At 48.4% G+C, this 18,371-nt stretch overlaps 1 protein-coding gene across 6 annotated transcripts in view; it reads left to right on the top strand.

Annotated features, from left to right (window-relative positions):
- Positions 1-18,371, top strand: part of anks1b (ankyrin repeat and sterile alpha motif domain containing 1B) — a 91,009-nt gene that overhangs the window by 14,761 nt on the left and 57,877 nt on the right. For 5 of the 6 annotated variants that reach the window (XM_057022060.1, XM_057022059.1, XM_057022058.1 and 2 more), the window contains exons 2-5: positions 8,700-8,780; positions 9,850-10,006; positions 15,022-15,174; positions 15,805-15,948. In XM_057022060.1, coding sequence (XP_056878040.1) covers positions 8,700-8,780; positions 9,850-10,006; positions 15,022-15,174; positions 15,805-15,948 — 535 coding nt within the window. Of the gene's footprint in view, positions 1-8,699; positions 8,781-9,849; positions 10,007-15,021; positions 15,175-15,804; positions 15,949-18,127; positions 18,347-18,371 lie in introns of those variants that run through there. The other variant, XM_057022062.1, reaches the window with a different exon arrangement.

The following is an 18,371-nucleotide window of genomic DNA, read 5'->3' as shown; positions in this document are numbered from 1 at the left end:
CTAGTGACCCATTTTGCGAGCAGGGTGTGCTGTTTATGAACTCATCGGCATCAGCGCTTTACAGGATACATTAGCGGCGGCCTCTGCTCCCGTGCCGCCGTAAATTTACAGCAAAGTAAGAGAGCGGCTCCGTTATACATTTGTTATAACGCAGCTGACTCGCGCTGGGCGTGTGTTGCACGACTCCATCGATGTCATCTGCCAGAGATTTGCATATGCGTGGGAGGGCGTCTTCAAGAGTCCCAACGGTCAAATTGCACCTCTGACGGCGGGGCCGCCCTCGTGCATTCGACAACATGTTCTCCACGCCTGCGGCTGTGCCGGGTGAGAGGATCCAAAGCCTGATCTGGGTTAGACCTGGGGTACTCCATCTTCTTGATCGGTTTGGACGAGAGAGGGAACGATATGCTAATTTCCAATTAAGGCACTTGCAGCATGTGACTCCGCCATGAGGCATGCAGGGTCTGGCACGCACGCGGGTCAGGTCGGCAAGCTGTGGAGAATACATGATGTATATGAGCAGATTGTGGCAGACAGGAAGTTGCCGTGAAGTTGTTTTTATTGAATTGTATCAGTTTTGTGGTGATACAGCGCCCCCTACTGGTGGAATATTGTAAGCCCACACGACTGCGTAATCGCCAGGATCATTATAGAAGTAAAGAATGTGTCCAACCTGTAAAACCTCATAAAGAATTTTAGATGCCTTTCTTTTCATTTCAGCTCATTCCAAAAAACAACTCATGTTGAGTCCTGCTTGGACGCTTCATCTGAGAGTCTTGGGTGAAGAGGCAGGAAGGATTTTGTGTTTTATATCAGCGTACTGTTGTTTTTAGCTTTAAAATAAGCGAGAATGTGATCGGCACAGCCAGATTGATTCACAGCAGGATAGTTCTGCCTGACTCTGTGTGTGTGTGTGTGTGTGTGTGTGTGTGTGTGTGCGTGTGTGTGTGTGTGTGTGTTTTCAAACAGACCTTTATTATGTCCAACAGAATACTGCAACCACAAGGAGACACTCCTTTATCATGTAAGCTAGAGGTGCTTTTCAGATGATTAGTTTTGGGAGATAGCCTCTGAGGCACCGGGAAAGCTCGAAAGACACTGGATATTTATTCCCTGTAGGCATAATTGAGGTAAACGAATGCTCTCTAATGCAATAACCTTCTATTAAATAAGCCTCCCAGTTCTGTGTTTGGGGCTGTGTTGATTTAATTGCCTTCTGCCTTCAAAAACCCACAAATAACTCTCTCCCGCGTCTGTATTTTGTGCAGTAGGTGGCACAGGGCGTCGCTGGCCACGCTCACCTGTTCCGAACACACGATGTCTACAAGGGTGACAATCTGGTTATCCCTGCGGATGAGAGGAGACAACTTGCTCCATTATCAACCTGAGGCGGATTTCAACCCTCAAAACGCCACTTTTCTGCGCACATTTTGCAGGATTATAGACGTTCATGAGGAGCCATTTTGATAGATCTGATTTGAATTTTGTGTTTAAATAGCTTTCTGTGGCGGGTAATTGCATGCAGCTGTCTGTGAACGCTGGCTGGCCTACGTGCGCGCTTGTGTGAGTGTGTGCACGCTGCAGGGCCTGTGATTGGCAAGTTAGTATAGAGAATAGCAATTAAGATGGAAGAAAACTTGGAAAGCAATCGCGTTATTTATTTTCAGGTTCCAGGGTGTAACAGATGGAGGGGGCAAAGAGAGCGACGGGGGATGACAGATCGTGGAAAAACGTGCCGAGCATCCGCAGGACGCAACGTTTTTCATATGGAAATAGAGTTAAAAAAAAAAACGAGCGCTCTCAATCAGCAAAGTCACGGCCAGGAAAAGTGCATAAACACGACGGCGTGATTCATCGTCGGGGCCTCGTCACTGCGTTAGACATTCAAGCAGCGTGTAGCAGCTTCCTAGAGAGCATTAAAGATATTTGTTCACCTGTAAACAGACACTGGAGACGGCTAGCTATGCTAAGCTAAGTTGTTTTTCTCAGGAATCCAACTAACATTAAAGTGGCGTCGATCTTATTCTACTTATTCTACAAGTCTAAATAAACATACTGTGTTAAGGGTTCGCTACATTTGTTTGTATTGAGGAGATTTTAGCTGGTTGCAGGTTGATGGGAAAGGAGCTGGTGAAATCCTGGGTTTAGCACAGTTTGGTGCCCCACCTGAGTCATTATCTCTTGAGCGTTCTCCAGCCGAGCAGAGCTTGTTTTTCAAGCTTCTTGGGAGGGATTCAAAAAAGCCTTGGCAAGCGAGCTCAACACCTCCTATCGTTTAAAAAAAACAAAAAACAGACCCACCAAACCCCAAACCCACGTCATAAGTGGGATCAATGCCCGGCGACAGCTGAGATTCACACTTACTGTACGCAGCAGCGTCAACACTAACGTTGCTGTTGGACGATATCGAAGGACACAAATCTGCCACCCGGAACAGCCGATCTGTCCTTTCCTCAACCTGAACTGCTGAAATGCTGCTGCAGCTTTTGTTGTATTATTAATTGCAAAAATTAGAAAGTAAATAGGTCATCTGGTACTGGGCTCCCAGTAGCAGGACACTAGCAGGTACTGTAGGTCGGTTGCCATGGTGAAATGGACAGTGGCCAGGTTAGAAGCGCTGATGTGGCTGTTTTTCATGCAACTTTAAGGCCGTTTTTCTGTAAAGACAAAACGGGAGCTGCAAGAGGGAGATAAACTGAAACTGGAGGCCACAGTTGTGCTTCAGAGTCACTCATTGTTTAGAACTTTGGAGACGGTGGAACGGTCTCTAGCTCAGACCATATATAGCCACGGGTCGCTGTTACTGCCCCGATCCTGCGCTCACGCACACGCCAAACACACAGCTGTCGCTCTGTTCACCACGGAAAGTGTGTAAAATTTTAAATGTTGGGTCTCTGTGTTTCCAAGAGCGGCGCAGCGTGCCGTTGTCTGATTGCACTTTTTCATGATTTCTATCAGGACCACGTGGCTAATTATGGCCGTGGCGGAGCGGGGAATGAAGACGGACGCGCTGCGTCTGTCGCTAACCTGATGAGCCGCCAGAGGGTAAAGCGGCCTGCAAACTTCTGCCTTCTCATCGGCCTCTGTTGTCATTTGATTTGAATGGTCACATGTTAGCTTAGCGTTCAGAACTCAGCAGGGGAAAACAAGAATCCTCCTCCCTTGGTTTAAAGTGTGCTTAAAGATGATTCCGGCCTTCCTTGGATAAGTTCATTCCACACGGATAACGAGCCTGAGCTGACGTTCCCCATCCATAATGCTACAGATCCAGGCTAAATCAATGGCCATCCAGATGGAAACGTGGCTGGCTGTTGCTAAGTGGGGGTCTGAGGCTTTCTCTTGCTTCCTGAGTGCCGGGTTTCCTGGGTGAGATACACGCACGCGCTCACACATGCATGCAGTCCGTACATGCACAGATTGATTGTCTGCAGCTCTGCATATTGCGCCTAAAGGCTGCAGTGTAAATCGATGCAGGCAGCGGTGAAAAGGGCTGGCACTTCCCTCCCCTCTGCTTCTCACCGGCTATTAAAGGAGGTGGACGAGACGATGTGCCACTCTGTCCTGTTTTTCCTGAGTCTACATCCTCCTGCAACTTGTCCTGGTCGAGATGCCACCGACTGTTCTGATCCAACTTGAGCAGTTCTCTCTCCCTTCTTGGAAATCAATGTGCTCTATAAAAGATGAGTTGTGTTTAGTGGCGTATGCTAGCTTTAGGTACTTGCACAAGTGTCTTTTGGGGGAAGATTCAGAGCTGACGTGATTATCTGCTGGTTAATCGGAGTGCTCTGCACTTGCCTGTATTTATCAGCAGTTTCTGGGAAGTTTCAGCCACTTCCTGTTGATTGTCAGGCCTAATCTTTTGCAGATGTTCTGGTGGCGCTGCGGCAAATTTATCTTTTAGGTGTTTGTTTAACGCTGCCTCTTACTCATCCTCGGTGGTTATAAGTCGGCCGCCTTAAAAGATAGAATCAATGAGTCTCCTAAAAAGCTCTCTCAAAAAGACGTTTTTATTAAAACCCTCCGCTCTTTAAGGGCATTGCCACCTTAGTTCTGCCGTTGCTTCCAGATGAGTTCCTGCGGGGAATCAGGAGCGCCCAGGGATGTTTCCATCTCTATTTAAGGTGCTGTTCTGGGAGGACGTTAGGAACAGAGTGCCGCTGTCTGCTCTCCCTCTGTCTTCTGTTAAATTTGCTCCCTCTGTCCTTTTCCACTACCCCTCCTTCCTTTGCTGCTTTTCATCCAGCCACACACACTCACACACACACACTCAACCTTTCACTCCGATCAAGTGACACGTTAGCTTGCGACGGAGGTCAGAGGCCGCTGGCATTCCCTGTGATGTTCCGTCTCTCCTACTGAGCCGATGGCCATTTGATATCGATGTTGTTCCCGAAGCACAGAGAAGGCTGGCGAGCGCGCACGGCGGCAGGAGTAAACAAGTGTCGGGCAAACACAGCCATTAGTTTAACTGATAAACAACTGATTTATGGCTGCAGCTGCTCCTGCTGGCCTCGATACAGCTCCCCACCAACACACACACACACACACACACACACACACACACACACACCTGTACATTTAAAACACATTTTACGGCAAAACACAATATCGGAGTCGGACAGCCCATAATCTGTCCTCAAACTTTGCAGCTGTTGATTCCTCAGGTCTTGTTTTAATCATTGCTGAGTGTGTCTCAACAGCGGGGTCACTCCAGGTCAATTTGACTCAAAGATAGATGACTTCCTGTGATGGCAGCGGCGACCTCTTGACCTGTTGAACATGCCGGTTCCTGGTGCTTTTTCCCTTTTAGTGTCTTCGTTGTTGACCTGCATATTTATTTATTACGTGCAAGTTGCACTTCAGACAAGCGTGCACGGTTTCTCTGCACAATGTGTGAGCGCCTGGTGTGGATGGCGCCTTCTGAAGTGGCATTTCCGGTGAATTAAAGGCTTGATTCACACGTTGCTGTAATTGGTCGGGATTTGATTGGGAAAACACCGACAGGTGTGCAGGCGCGGTGGGAGAGAGGAGGAAACACCTGGTGGAAGCTGTGCAGGATCGCCCCTGAGAGCGCGTAGGTGGGAATCGGATCGGTTTTGAGGATCTCGGGGGGGAAAATGGGATTGCCGAGGCTTGGAGGTGACAGCGCAATCTGTGGAAATCCTCTTTGTGATTGTATTCCTACGGGATCAGCACCGGCGGGAAGTAAAACGTATACACCGTATTTAATAAAGACGCTCCACCTTTGTTGGTTTAATTCAAATGCAACATTAACACATCGACTGTGGCGCTCTCACAGGCGCTGCAGCATCTGAATTAATGTGGACTCAAATCAGTCCTTGAATTTAAACACTAATGCTAATTATTATGCATTAAAAGATACAATCATGTCTATTGTGTGCATGTAAAGATGCTAACAGACTGGTTATAGAGGTTAAGGGGGGTAAACAGACTGGTTATAGAGGTTAAGGGGGGTAAACAGACTGGTTATAGAGGTTAAGGGGGGTGAACAAACTGGTTATAGAGGTTAAGGGGGGTAAACAGACTGGTTATAGAGGGGCGGGGTGGTAAACAGACTGGCTATAGAGGGGTAGGGTGGGTAAACAGACTGGTTATAGAGGTTAAGGGGGGTAAACAGACTGGTTATAGAGGGGTAGGGTGGGTAAACAGACTGGTTATAGAGGGGCGGGGTGGTAAACACACCATTAACTCACACTAACTCACACTGGTCGATTATTTAAGGCTATAAAGGCTCTTTTGAATACAGACGTAAAGGCCGTTACGGATGCAGCATCATTGCCTCCATCCAGATTTTCTTCCAGGAGATATTTTCTTTACATTGAACATTTACATCCAGTCAACATGGTAGCTAAAGGTTAGCACCCCTGATGTCTGCTGAGCATACAAACAGTGGGATGGACTCAACCATCACATCTTTATAGAGCCTGCACACACTCCACAGTATAATAGCCTCTCTAGGGTCAGGCTCACCTTGCACACCACACGTGCACGGGCACCTGCAATTATATAAACCTCATCCATACCTGCGCTGGCTAGAATGTTAAGCAGAACTCCTGCCCTGGGGCATCATGGAGGGAGGACTGTTTCTCTCAGCTGGCTGGGCTTTAAACTTCAAAGGCAGCTTCTAAAGGAAAATAGATCCTCGTCGCTGCTGAATATTTGTCCTCCCGTTCCTCATATCAGTCGGTGCTCGGAACAGGATATGAAGCAAGACCACTTCCTCTGTTCTGAAAACACGCATCTTCTCACTATGGTGTTTTTTGTTTCCCAGAAAGATACTGATGTGGACTGACTTGGTCTATATTTTCGTAACTGAATGTATTAGTCTTGCTTTGCCTCATGGGAGCCCGCGCATGATGTTTGACCTTTTTAAATATGTAATATTTGGGCATTGATTTCACGGCTCTTCTCGCAGCTGAGCAGACAACAGCTTAAAGCTTCACGTAAAGCTCAGCTTCAACAGCGCGTAGAGACGCGGAGACAGATTTGGTCCTTCTCTGCAGCAGCACCCGAGGTTAATTAGGTAGGAGGACAGCGGTCTGCATATTTGCCTAATCCACCAAAGAGTCTGCATTCCTGCAGCTGTGGAACCTCTCCTCTTATCTAATCTCAAGTTACCCAGTGATTCCATTTGCGAGGGACTCGGCTTTAGGAATTCTGAGGTGGGACAGTGGCAGAAAAGAGCAGCCGAGATAAGAAAACCAGGTTAAATGATTTAGCAAGAAAATGCAGGTTCAATTGTCAAAAAAAAGATAAAAGCAGAAACCTGTTTAAAGGTGCATTCATTAATTTATCTTTCTCACACCAGGCTAGTTGCTAGCTTAGTTGCTTCCTGGCTAATTAAATCTGGATTTATGAGTCCTCTATTTGAAGGTAGCATGGTTGGATTTATCAGGCAAGAGGATGGGTTTATGCCTCTTTATTAAGGCTGTGTGTTCCACCAACTGTAATACTGATGGAGCGCTGAAGTCTTTCCAATAAGCGTTATTTGTGTAATCATGCTAAAGCACTGTTGTTTTTACACTTGGAGCTAAATGCCACGTTTGCTTGCTAACACTCTGGGGCCCTTCAGAAACACATATGAAAATCCTGAAACACCTTGCTCAACGCTTGTAAAATGGGTTTTGTGATGGCGGTTCTGTGGCTGCCTGCATCCATATGTTGCCTTTGTGGGTGTGTGTCGGAGGATTGTCGTCGGGGCTCCGCAGGACTTTGAAAGGCCCTTTGTGCGACGCTTTCCTGATGAATCGATGCACAGATTAGAAGGTAACAGCTGGGGGTGAACACGCACGTGTGCACGTGAATGCACGCATTTGTTTGTGATGGGAAACAGCTTACGGGCGTCGGCGCATGGAATATTAACCGTGTTTACATCCAAGAGCTTTTTGAGTCTAATGAAGTGAATGAATTTGCGTCGCTGATATTTAGTTTAGCATCGCCAAACCAGTGTTGTTGCCGGCAGCTTGGGCTCTTCAAAGCAGAAATAATAATGTATTAATAATGATCCAGTTTTATTTACGTAATTACTGTTTGGACAGCAAGGTTTCTCCAGGAGCTGTTGGAATACCCCTTGGTCTGTGCTAATATCTCCACCAGGCTGCATAAATTATAGTATCCCGCTAAACTAGCCAACAGAAGCAGCAAAGACTGGTCCCGCTCACATACCTGGGCTGCACTGAAAACGTCTGTATCACCAGAGGTGTGAACGCTCGCGGTTTATTTGTGTTGCTACGTTTCTGTTGCACATGTTGGTGCCCCCCCCTCCCCTGTCAGTCAGCTCTTTTTTAACAACCATCTATAGGTCAGTTCTGAATGGGGTCAGCGGAGCAGCGCGATCGATATGAACACACACGCGTGCACAACCTCACACGCCAACAGCGTGTAGAGATTAGCTGCACAGACGCAGACCTGTGTTATAGTTTCATTGTGTGTGTGCTGTGATAAGGGCCTGTGTGGGGTCTCCCCCCCCTCGGGTAGGGTGTGATTGCTTGTGTCGGTTGTCTCTTGCAACACTTCAGTGAAAATACAGCTTTTTTTGTCTGTCAGCATGTGGGGGGTGGGGGGGGGGGTTCTTTTACAATAATTATGTAGTTCAACATTGAATTTCAGCAGTGAAATGGCCGGTAGCGTTTAGTCCAGCTGTCTTTATTGATTGATGCTCTTTGTGAGTGTGTGTGCGTGTGTGTACAGAGTCAGGCTTTAATACCTCTAAATTAGCTTATATAGCATTGCTACGCAACACCACTGACCTTGATCACTGTGTTGAATTGATGTCTGGCAAAGCCGGCAGCAGCAGCCTGCAGTCTGAGGCAGGAAGTAGGATCGCTTTCATTGGAAAGTGGATTCCGGATCATTTTCAGACTTCTCTGAATTTCTTAAGATGGCAGAGAGGGATCGATTACCCAGGACCGTGCGAATCGGACCGCATCGGGTCGCGACGTTGCTTTGCTTCGACTGTTAAAGAGAGGTCACTAAATCACGGCCCTCGGAAAACCCGGGCGTTAGTTCAGCCCTGATGCGTGACCTGCGTCCTGGATTACCAGAGCCCACTAAGCACGTTTTTATTGGCACCTCAGCTTTTTATTTATTTATTTATTTATTTTGCAGTGACATTGTGCGTATTTCAGCCAGAGCACCTTTTGGATGTGATGAGTTTAATCTTGTATGTTTTCTTTCAGCATGTGGAAGGGCCTGAATGTCAACTGCACGGACAGCTCGGGTTACACACCTTTACATCATGCGTCGCTGAACGGACACAGGTAAGCCGGGACCTCTTTGGAGTGCTTTACTGGATTGTTACCGACAGCACGAGGAGAATCGGGGGGCCTGGTTTCATTGGAATTGTCGGTTGTGGTGCAACGCGCCAGCGTAGATCTCTACATGTTCTGTAGGAGTCTCTGTTCAGGGTTCTTTTTTCACTCCGGAGCCGCTGAGAAATCATTTTTTTACAGTGTGTGAATTAGCCGCTAGCCCGAGCGCTACCCCAGCCTGGTGGAACTGAAGGATTAGAGCTGTGTTTTGGGTGCAATTATGTGGATTTCCTCCCTCAGATCAACAGCAGAGGAACAACAGAATAGGAGGAAAAGAACAGCAGCCAGGGAGGGAAAATTAGGCCGCTAACAAAAGGCTGCGGAGGAGCGGTTCGACGTTTGGGTGGGAACGCCACAACAGAACTGCCAATTAAGACGTTTCCCATCATATCAATCATGATAAACTGATTAAAAAAAGACCATTCTGTGACAAATAGCGGCACCTTAATCAACAGGAAGATCCTCATGTCCGACCTCGAGTCCCCACATGATTCTCCTGCACAGGTGCCAATTAAACTTGAGGAAGCCTATGATGAATTAATAATTAACAAAGCGGTTCATTAAGCATCCCTGTGCTGCTTTCACCTCTCCTCCTGAGAGGTTTTGCCCTTCTCTCTCCTCAGTTTTTCCCTCTGACATTTTCAAATGCAAATGAGGCTCTTCACCTTTCCTCTTCAGAGGGAGACGGACGACAGCTTCGGCTGCAGATTTCCTAATGTGGACGGATCTCACTCTCGGCCCTGTTCAGCAGCGGCTAAATTGATTCCCGGCACAATTCCACGCTGTATTATCTGTCACTTTATCAGCTTGTGTAATGGAACTTAGCTTATTAGAGGGGAAACATGGATGTGGTCGTCGTCTTTCAATTTGCCGGCATTTCCGGTTGAACTCCCAGCTGTCCATCACCTCTAAATTGGGAGGCGGACTGGTCAAACATGCTTTTCACATATTAGGCATGTTTAATCTGACCCCCCCCCAACAAAAACAGGACATTAATGTGTGATTGTGTCTGTCGCAGGGACGTGGTGCTGAAGCTGCTGCAGTTTGAGGCGTCCCCGAACGTGGCGGACAACAAGGGATGCTTCCCGCTGCACCTCGCCGCCTGGCGGGGGGACGCGGACATCGTCCGCATCCTCGTCCACCACGGGCCCTCGCACTGCCGGGTCAACCAACAGGCAAGATTACCTCGTCGTCGCTTCGCAGACGCAAATGACCCTTCAGTTCTTGCTTTTACCGCTAGGGGCGCTGTGTGGCGCCGCTCTATGAATAGACCATACAACATCCTGTCTGAACTTGTTGCCCAGATCTGTTGCTATTTGTGCATTGCTGGATACTATGAAAGGAATACTACATAAACGGCTAAATTCCAATGAACTAGAGCCCTTGATGACATGTCTTCATGTTAAATGGCCCACTGAGGTTATCAGGAAAGACCCCACTGTCACAGTTCCAGAGCAGGAATTGTTGTTCATCAGCTAGATTACAGCTGAGTTGTCGCTGCTCACCGCTGATGATGGTATATTTGTGTTTGGTCACGCTTATCTGGTTGCACAATGAAGCACCCTGGCCCTCTATGTTAATAGATAAGAGTTTTAATTTGCCTGGACTCCTGATGGCAGGGAAATAATGGACACCCTGGTTATTGGATGCCTGGATCTTTATTTACTCCTGGCTAATAAACACATTTTCCTCCACTATGACCAGCCAGTAACATTTCCCTCCAGGACTTGTTACTGGCTAATTGTTTCCCGTGATAAATGACGTCCCTTTGCCCCTGAATTGAGGAGGTTTGTCAGCAAGTAGATGCCAGTAATTTTCTTATTTATTTATCTCACCCATCGGTGATTTGTGGAGCTGAGCAGGCTCCTCTGCAGGGGAGTGAAAAATACTGCTCAGGGAAGCTCTGCAGTCGCCGTCCTGAGTGCTCATTCAGCTCGACAGTGTGGCTGTTCAAGTGTGCTGTTGATGGATTTTTCTAGTTGTTTTTTGGGATGGGGGTTCCTAACGCCATCCATGTGGAGACGGATTAGTATGGTCGGTGTTTTGGTTTGTGGTGCACATAAAATCCCAGCAGTTATGTTGTGTCGCGGTCATTTATCTTCCCTTAAGACTTCTTAATTTTCCCTTTCTGTTTGGTCGGAATGTTGGGAATCACAGCTTGGGAAGCGAGCCGCTAACCGCTCTTCCAACTCTCTGTGGCCCAGCTGGAATCTGGAGGTCACTGCAAATGAATTGGAAAAAAAAAAACCCAAATGAATAATTTCAGAGCCAGTGGTCTCATCCTTGAGGGTCAAGGCTGGAGCCAAACCCTGCTGACAGGTTGTCTGTCAATCACACAGGGAGACGGCAAGAACTCACATGTAGGAGCTGTTTAGAGCCACCCTAGGACCAGCCTGGCCTTAGCCTCCGGGAGAAAGATGGAGGATTACCGGGACCGTCTACACCAGCTGTCCGTCAGGCGCTGATATCTGCAGCGTGGCTGCATTTCAACATAAATTTTACCGCAATATTAAATTATGTCCCCTCATCCTTTAGTAATAATGTAGTCAGCGTGCGGGAACAGTCGTCCCCGGGTCGTCGGCATAAATCAGAGAGCGGGATTTATGGCGTGTTTACGAGGTCTGCTGGATATTTTCCCTCCGTCTGTCTTGTCTGCGGTGGAGAGCACGGCCTGCATACATTAGCCGGTGATGTATGGAGTCCCACGCAGGCTCACGCCCATCATCGAGACTCACAGAAACCCGCCGCTGGCTGCTCATTACCGCACTGTCGTGACGTTCCTCTTTCCTCATCCCATGTTTATTTTTATTTTTTTTGCTTTCCTCCCATGTGCGAGGCGTGAAGTCGCCGCGGAAATGTAAGGAAAAGGATTCAGTTGTGTGACGCTGCAGCCAGTGGGGGATTATTGAAGGTTTTTGGGAGCGTTTGCTACCCAATTGGCCCCACTGGTGGGACAAGCACACCTGTGTGTGAGTGTGTGTGTGTGTGTGTGTGTGTGTGTGTGTGTGTGTGTGTGTGTGTGTGTGTTGTGTGTGTGTGTGTGTGTGTGTGTGTGTGAAATGAATTTTCATATTGTTGTGTGTACAGTTGTAATGGTAAACGTTGTAGCAGGGCTAGCTAGCTGCATTTGACAGAGATACTCGCGATTGTGAGCGTGTGACGTCGTCAGCAGCAGAGAATAACATTCAACCAGGCCGGGACATTTGGGCTTGGGGCACTCGTCTGCAGCAGAACCGGCCTGGAGAGGGACGGTCGAGCGTTGGTCTGATTGTGGGACGGTCGTGTCCCCCGGACGCCCGCTTACAGCAGGCAGCTGTGCACGTGGGAACCAGCGCGAAACCCCAGGGCGTCCTCTGCTTCCTCTGCTCCGCCCGATTGAAAGTTTATTCTGTCTGTGGTTGACTGAGAAGGTCAAGTATGTCCCCCCTCGTGACGCATTCCAGGAATGTTTTCTTTTCAAACAACAGGGTAGATTTTCTTTTCTCCCTCGCTCTTTCTTTTTAAGCGTTCTTTGTTTTCTCCATCCCCATCATGGAATCGATGCGTCAGGATAAGAGGACATTTTGAGGCACGGAATGCTTCGTTCAGGCCTCTGTCCAGGCGCTGCAAGGCCTTCTGGGAGCCCAGAGGCTGTGCGACCTGAGACAAAGGTAAAAGGTGGAGGGGCTGCTGTCCGACTAGGTTTTGTTTTGTTTTTTATCCCGACGTGCACACTCCTCGGTTATCCGTCCAAAAGTTTCTGTAATTCCAAACCCTGTCAGGCACAGATGTTGCTGCCTCACGTGGAATAAAAGCCGCATGTTTCAGACGGTCCACATGCGATTGCTGCCACTCTGGGAACGTCCTTTCCCAAACACCCCCCCTTTGTTTTCTTATGAGTAAGATCTTATGTCATTTGTTTTCCTCCTTCCAGTCCAAGGCGTCAGGGGGCTCGCTAAATAATGTCGAGTGAAAGAAACCTGAGGAGATTAGATGAAGGTGAGCCCAGAACCATCATCAATCCAGCTTCTTTCATGTCAGCGTATGAAACGTGTTAAGCGGACTGTTTTGCTTCCCCCTTTGTTTACCCAGCTCTCATCCTGCAGGGATTAACACGCTGTAATGTAGCCGTAGCTCTTCCTGCGTATCGCTCCATCATCATTAACAGGGCGCACGCTCAAACAAACACCTCGGTGCTCCCTTCACCCCGGTTCCATCCCAGCCGTCCCTGATAAAGCCGGCTTATTTGTATGGATGGAGCTGTTTGGTCTCGTGGTGCTGAATTTAGATAAGACTGATGGGATACGGGCACACGCACGTGCGCAGGTGGAGGAGCTACAGATGCAGATGTAGAGAAGAACTGCAAGGACCCTAAAAATACACCATTAAAATAGAAACCAGACGGGGCGTGCGTGTCCATTATCTGTCAATAAAGCGCTTCCTGCCAGTTGACGGATCATTACGGATCATTAGCAGATCAAAGCTCAAAGCTGGTCAAAGCTCAATCAGCCACAACAGTGCTGGATGATATTGGAAAGCTGTCAGAGTTGGTGTAATGGTAACCTATAGGCCGCTCCGGGGGGCACGGAAGCAGGATTTTCTCCTTTCCTCTCCATCGTCCTGTCCCTCTGTATCTGTCGGTCCCTGCGCCGCTCTCCCCTCCGTCCTTCCTCTATCTATAGCTCTGCCAGTCCGACCCGCTGCGCCTCACGCCGCTGATTGCTCCGACCAAGCTTTGCTGTTCGTTAGGGCCGCAGAGGCGTATCGGCAGAAGCGCTCGCGGTTTCCTTTCCAGCGATTATCATATCTGCGTTCAGATTTGGGGATTTGAGCAGGTGCCTGCTGTGCTTGTCCTCAGCACCCTCAGCCCGGTGTTACGTTTTAATCCTTCCCTGATTCAGACAGTAAAATCTGACACGAGGGCTCTTTTGTGTTCCTGTGATTTTATTTTACATGGAATTTTGCTTCTTGCTCATTTATTTGTTTGCTTCTGTGGCTGCTTCTCCGTGTCAGTTGGAGACCTTTGTTCCATTGATACCCCCTGCTGTGATTGCCCTGATGGCTAACACCTGGGTCCCCCCTCCCTCCCTCCCAGCGTTTGTTAAGCTCAGCTTTTCACTGTTGGTGTTGCCTTCATCATAAGGATTTTCCCTCCTCCTCTTTTTGGCTATTTGCTTTCAGTCTTATGGATTGTTGGCTAGCGAGACCTGATTGAAGACCCTTGCTTGTCATTGAACCTGTGAGTGTACCTTCGTCAGTGTGCGCTGCACTTCTTCCACCTCATTGCTCACAATTATACCGCGATGAATACAAATTTCCAAATAGGCTTCCCCCCGGTTGCTGGTGCAGTACATGACCTATTGTCCTGAAAGCATCGCCGCGGCACCGTGCAGACCTTATATACAGTAAATTTGATCCGATGAGACTAAAATAAACCCTCTGGGGAAACATATAAGCAGCACATGGACTTTAAACTAAATATATCGCAGCATTTACGCCAGTAAACTGTGATGAATGCGAATCACACCCAGCACGACTGTGTGATTATTGTTCTTAGTTTGCAATTGGCCTGCAATCAGACCTGCACTGGAAGGTTCCACTCCGCCGTAAATGAAGGGGTGTGCGGTCCGTAGGGAGGAGAAAGCGCGGTTCTGGTTGGCTGAGGAAACGGGCAGAGCCCTCCACGTGGTGTGGCTGCTGCAGGATCCTGTGTTTCTTCATGTGGAGGCTGTTTCTCGCCTGTTATTCCCAACGTGTCTACGCCGCTTTCATTCAGCGCTCACGGGCGCCTATGAAAAGGGAGGAGAGGGGAGGGGGGGCGGCCAGAAAAGGAAGAAGCTGTGTGTGAGCAGCACATTGGAATCTGAAAACTCTGGTGTTTCTTGATGGTTTTAGAAATATGCTCTTTGCATCAGCACCAGTATTTTCATGTACATTCAAAGATGAACATAAATGCAGAGATTAAATAACTGTTGCCACTTGTTTGCATTTTCCTCCAGATGGGAGGATTCATCGTCTCTCTCTTCCTCGTAGGTGTTCCCCTGCCCGGAGCTACGTGGGCCCCCCTAGAGTACCAAGACCTTGTCATATTTAAACAAACCCTCCCCGTGTTCTCAGAAAATAAATTTGGTGCAAGAAAAAGCAAGAAGGTTGTGATAGATTCCCAGTAGCCCACTGCTGTCACTCACTCCCTCCTTTGATTCTTTCCCAGAACCATGAGAAGGAGACGGCGCTTCACTGTGCAGCCCAGTATGGCCACTCTGATGTGGTTTCTGTGCTGCTCCACGAGCTGACCGACCCCACCATGAGAAACAGCCGGCAGGAGACGCCCCTGGACCTGGCCGCGCTCTACGGACGGCTGGAGGTCAGTACGAACCTGTGCAATAAAACAAACGCCAAAGCAGACCAGCATTCTCCAAAGGGTCTGACTGGGAGTGCCGGTGAGGGAGGGAAGCCTTTTTGCTTTGATCCTGATACATCTCCAGGGACCAGTTGGGAACTGTGTGGATCCTGCTTTATAAATGACGCATCCCCTCCAATATCTAGGATGTAAGAAGTCTGTTTTAGTTGCATGTCTTTGGTATTAAAGATGAATCCAATCCCACCGTCACATCAAGGTACACACATTGCAACTCGTCCCGATGTTCAAATAGAATTCTCCCACCGAGGCAGTGAGTAATTGCAGTCAAGCCATCTCGGTTTGTCGGAGCGTAAATGAATAATTCATTTTTTTTCCGCTCTCCCGATCCGCATTATAATGAAGGGAAATCCCTGCGGTGGAAGCTGCCGCTGCACACACTTGTAACCCACACGGGGCAAAAGTTTAGCAGCTGCACGCAGGCAAGAATTCGCAGGAAAAGAGGACACCTGTTGAGCTGAGACGGGTCCGGACCGAGCGCTCCGCAGCCCCTCGCCGTCTCACGCTTGATTGACGGGTCCTAAAACGCAAAGGCGGGACAAATGAAGCATCGGCCCGCGGTCCTTTTGTGTGCAGGTGGTGTGCATGCTGATCAACACCCACCCCAACCTCATGACGTGCCACTGTCGCCGACACACCCCGCTTCACCTGGCGGCACGGAACGGCCACCACAGCACCGTCCAGACCCTGCTGGAGGCCGGCATGGACGTCAACTGTGTGGTAAGAAAAGACTTAAATGGAGGGATTGAGCTGTTTGTGTTCTGTGATCCGCCGCAGAGGTGAACACCGGACAGATTTGGAAGGGGAAAAAAACCATGTCTGTGGGCGCGTCAGTAAAGCGTGCGCATGCCTGGGACGTGTGGTGGTGGAGAGATGAATAATTGATTGGGGAAGAGGAGGAGGACAGGGTGTTCCCAGGTCTTTGTAAATTTTTTTACCTGAACTCTTGGCGCTCTGTTTGGGCATGCTGTGCTGCATTTTGTTGTTTTAGAGTCGGATTCGCCACAACCGCGCAGCTCTGGCCCCGCCTTTTCTGCCCGTTCATGCAAAGTTAGCCAGAAATCAATCCGCATTTGTATGTTGCAGGTATCGGCAAGAAAAATAGATTAAGGTCTAGCAAAATAAGGACAAATTAAGTCTTACAAACTGTGTTTGAAACTTGCACGATCGATTTCGAGCATCGAGAATTGAGTCATGGAAAATGTTGAAATGTTATGGAATTCACATTTAGTGCAGTGATAAAGACCAGCCACTAGAGGGCACCTCTTCCTATTGCCTTTGCTGTAGTTTGTCAAACTCTTGAGTTATAATGCTGTTCAGACGCAACATAGAAACATGTCAGGTAACAGTTTTATATAAATGAGGTTCAACAGCAGTCAAAGGCAAACTCGTCTGTATTCATTTATTGCATAAATGAGCTACTGTTTGTCAGTCTATGAATGAGTACTTTCACTCTTGACCTCTTCTGGTTCTGCGATTCAGCACTCACAGCTTCTGTCCACGTGCGTGTGTGATTGTGCCGAGCACGTGCGCCCGCGTGCTCTGATCTGAAGAGATGGGCTGTGCTTCTCTGCAGGGATTTGCCCTGGGGCTCAGTGTGTAGTGAAGATGAACAGAACACGCCTTTGATTTGGCTCGGCCCCTCTTCTGCAGCAAATTTCTCTCTCTCTTTATCTCTCTCTCTCTCTTATCTCTCTCTCTCTCTATCTCTCTCTCTCTCTCCTCCTATCTCTCTCTCTCTCGATCCTCTCTCCTCTCTCTCTCTCTCTCTCTCTCTGTACTCAGAGATGAGGAGCACTGCCTGTTTGATGACACCAATCTGTGCACTTTACTTCTGTGCATTGTTCTCTAATCAAAAACAGGCTTAACATTGCGTTTTTTGTCCACCGCTGGTGAAAACTAGACGTGGCTTCAGGTGCTGTACGTCCACTCATTCAGGTTCTGTTGCAGACGTATCCGCATGGTTGTCCTGGTAACGATGTAGGCTATGTGCTAAGGCAGTCAAAATGGTGGGGTGAAAAAAATGAAGACGCATGATCTTGCTGTGGTAAAAGTGCACGATTGAGTGCCGGTTCAGACTTGTACATGCTGGGCTGTTGTGCCGCGGCCACTGGAGGTTTTTCTGTAATTGGGTTGTCAGTTCGGGCATGAGAAATAATAAAAATTGGACAGATTGCGTTACTATGGCATGGGTCAAGTCCATCAGGCACGCTGTTAACCCTATTCTGTCAGCGCCTTTTGTCTTTTGAGCAACAGGGAGGCATTTAGAACAAGGGATTCCTGATTTGAAGTAGGTGACCACAGTTGTGGGTCCTCATCTGAAGCTCCTGGGGTGTGTTGGTGGGTTCTAGTTTGTGTGGTGAGAAATCAAGATGATGTTCAGGTAAACATGCATTACTGAGATGAATAAACGCTCAGAAAAGGTAAATAGGGAAAAGAGTGTAATGTGGGGATCACCATGAATGGAAATCACGAGGGGTTTGTGTGTGTGTGTATGTGTGTGTGTGAGAGTGTGTGTGATGGTCCAGGTCGGTAATTGAAGGCGACCCGTTCAGGTCTGTCTGGGTGTGAATGAATCATTGATGGGATTCGCTCTGCCTCACTCCACGTTAGTTTTCGTTTTCATGAATATAACGGGTAGCCGCTACTACACAGCCATGCTAACACTTTTCCCAATCCCAACTGAACTCGAACCTTTATTATCATCCTGACATCAGACTTTCTGCCCGTGAAACTGAAAGTCGGCTGCTTTTCAATGGCAGGAAGCTCCTGGAGAGCGACAAAGGCCTCCCCCATTTCCTCATGACCTCACCGAGCCATTGCCATGGGAAACGGGATGGGAAGTGCTACAGAGATGTCCGCAGAGCGGGAAGGTTAGGAGGCCAGCTTGGGGTGGACCATTTCCTCACTCCCACCTCTCCTCGCTTGCCTGTGGCTGAAAGATTGCGTTCCTCATGCTCAGTCTTCACTTTGATATCCTGTTAATCTGCAAATGCGACCCGGGATTTACACCTCCAATATTCCCAAACGAGACCGCTGACCTTTTCTGGGGACGCATCGCGGGAGTGGCGGCTTTATCCGATGACGGTTTTATTGCGGAGGAAAGGGAGCAGCCACAGTAAGTTCCCTGCAGAGGACGGGCG

Source organism: Takifugu flavidus, chromosome 22 (assembly GCF_003711565.1).
Source record: "Takifugu flavidus isolate HTHZ2018 chromosome 22, ASM371156v2, whole genome shotgun sequence".
In the NCBI taxonomy this organism is placed as follows: Eukaryota; Metazoa; Chordata; class Actinopteri; order Tetraodontiformes; family Tetraodontidae; genus Takifugu; species Takifugu flavidus.
The sequence above is the reverse complement of the archived record's forward strand: the minus strand, read 5'-3'. Positions and strand labels throughout refer to the sequence as shown.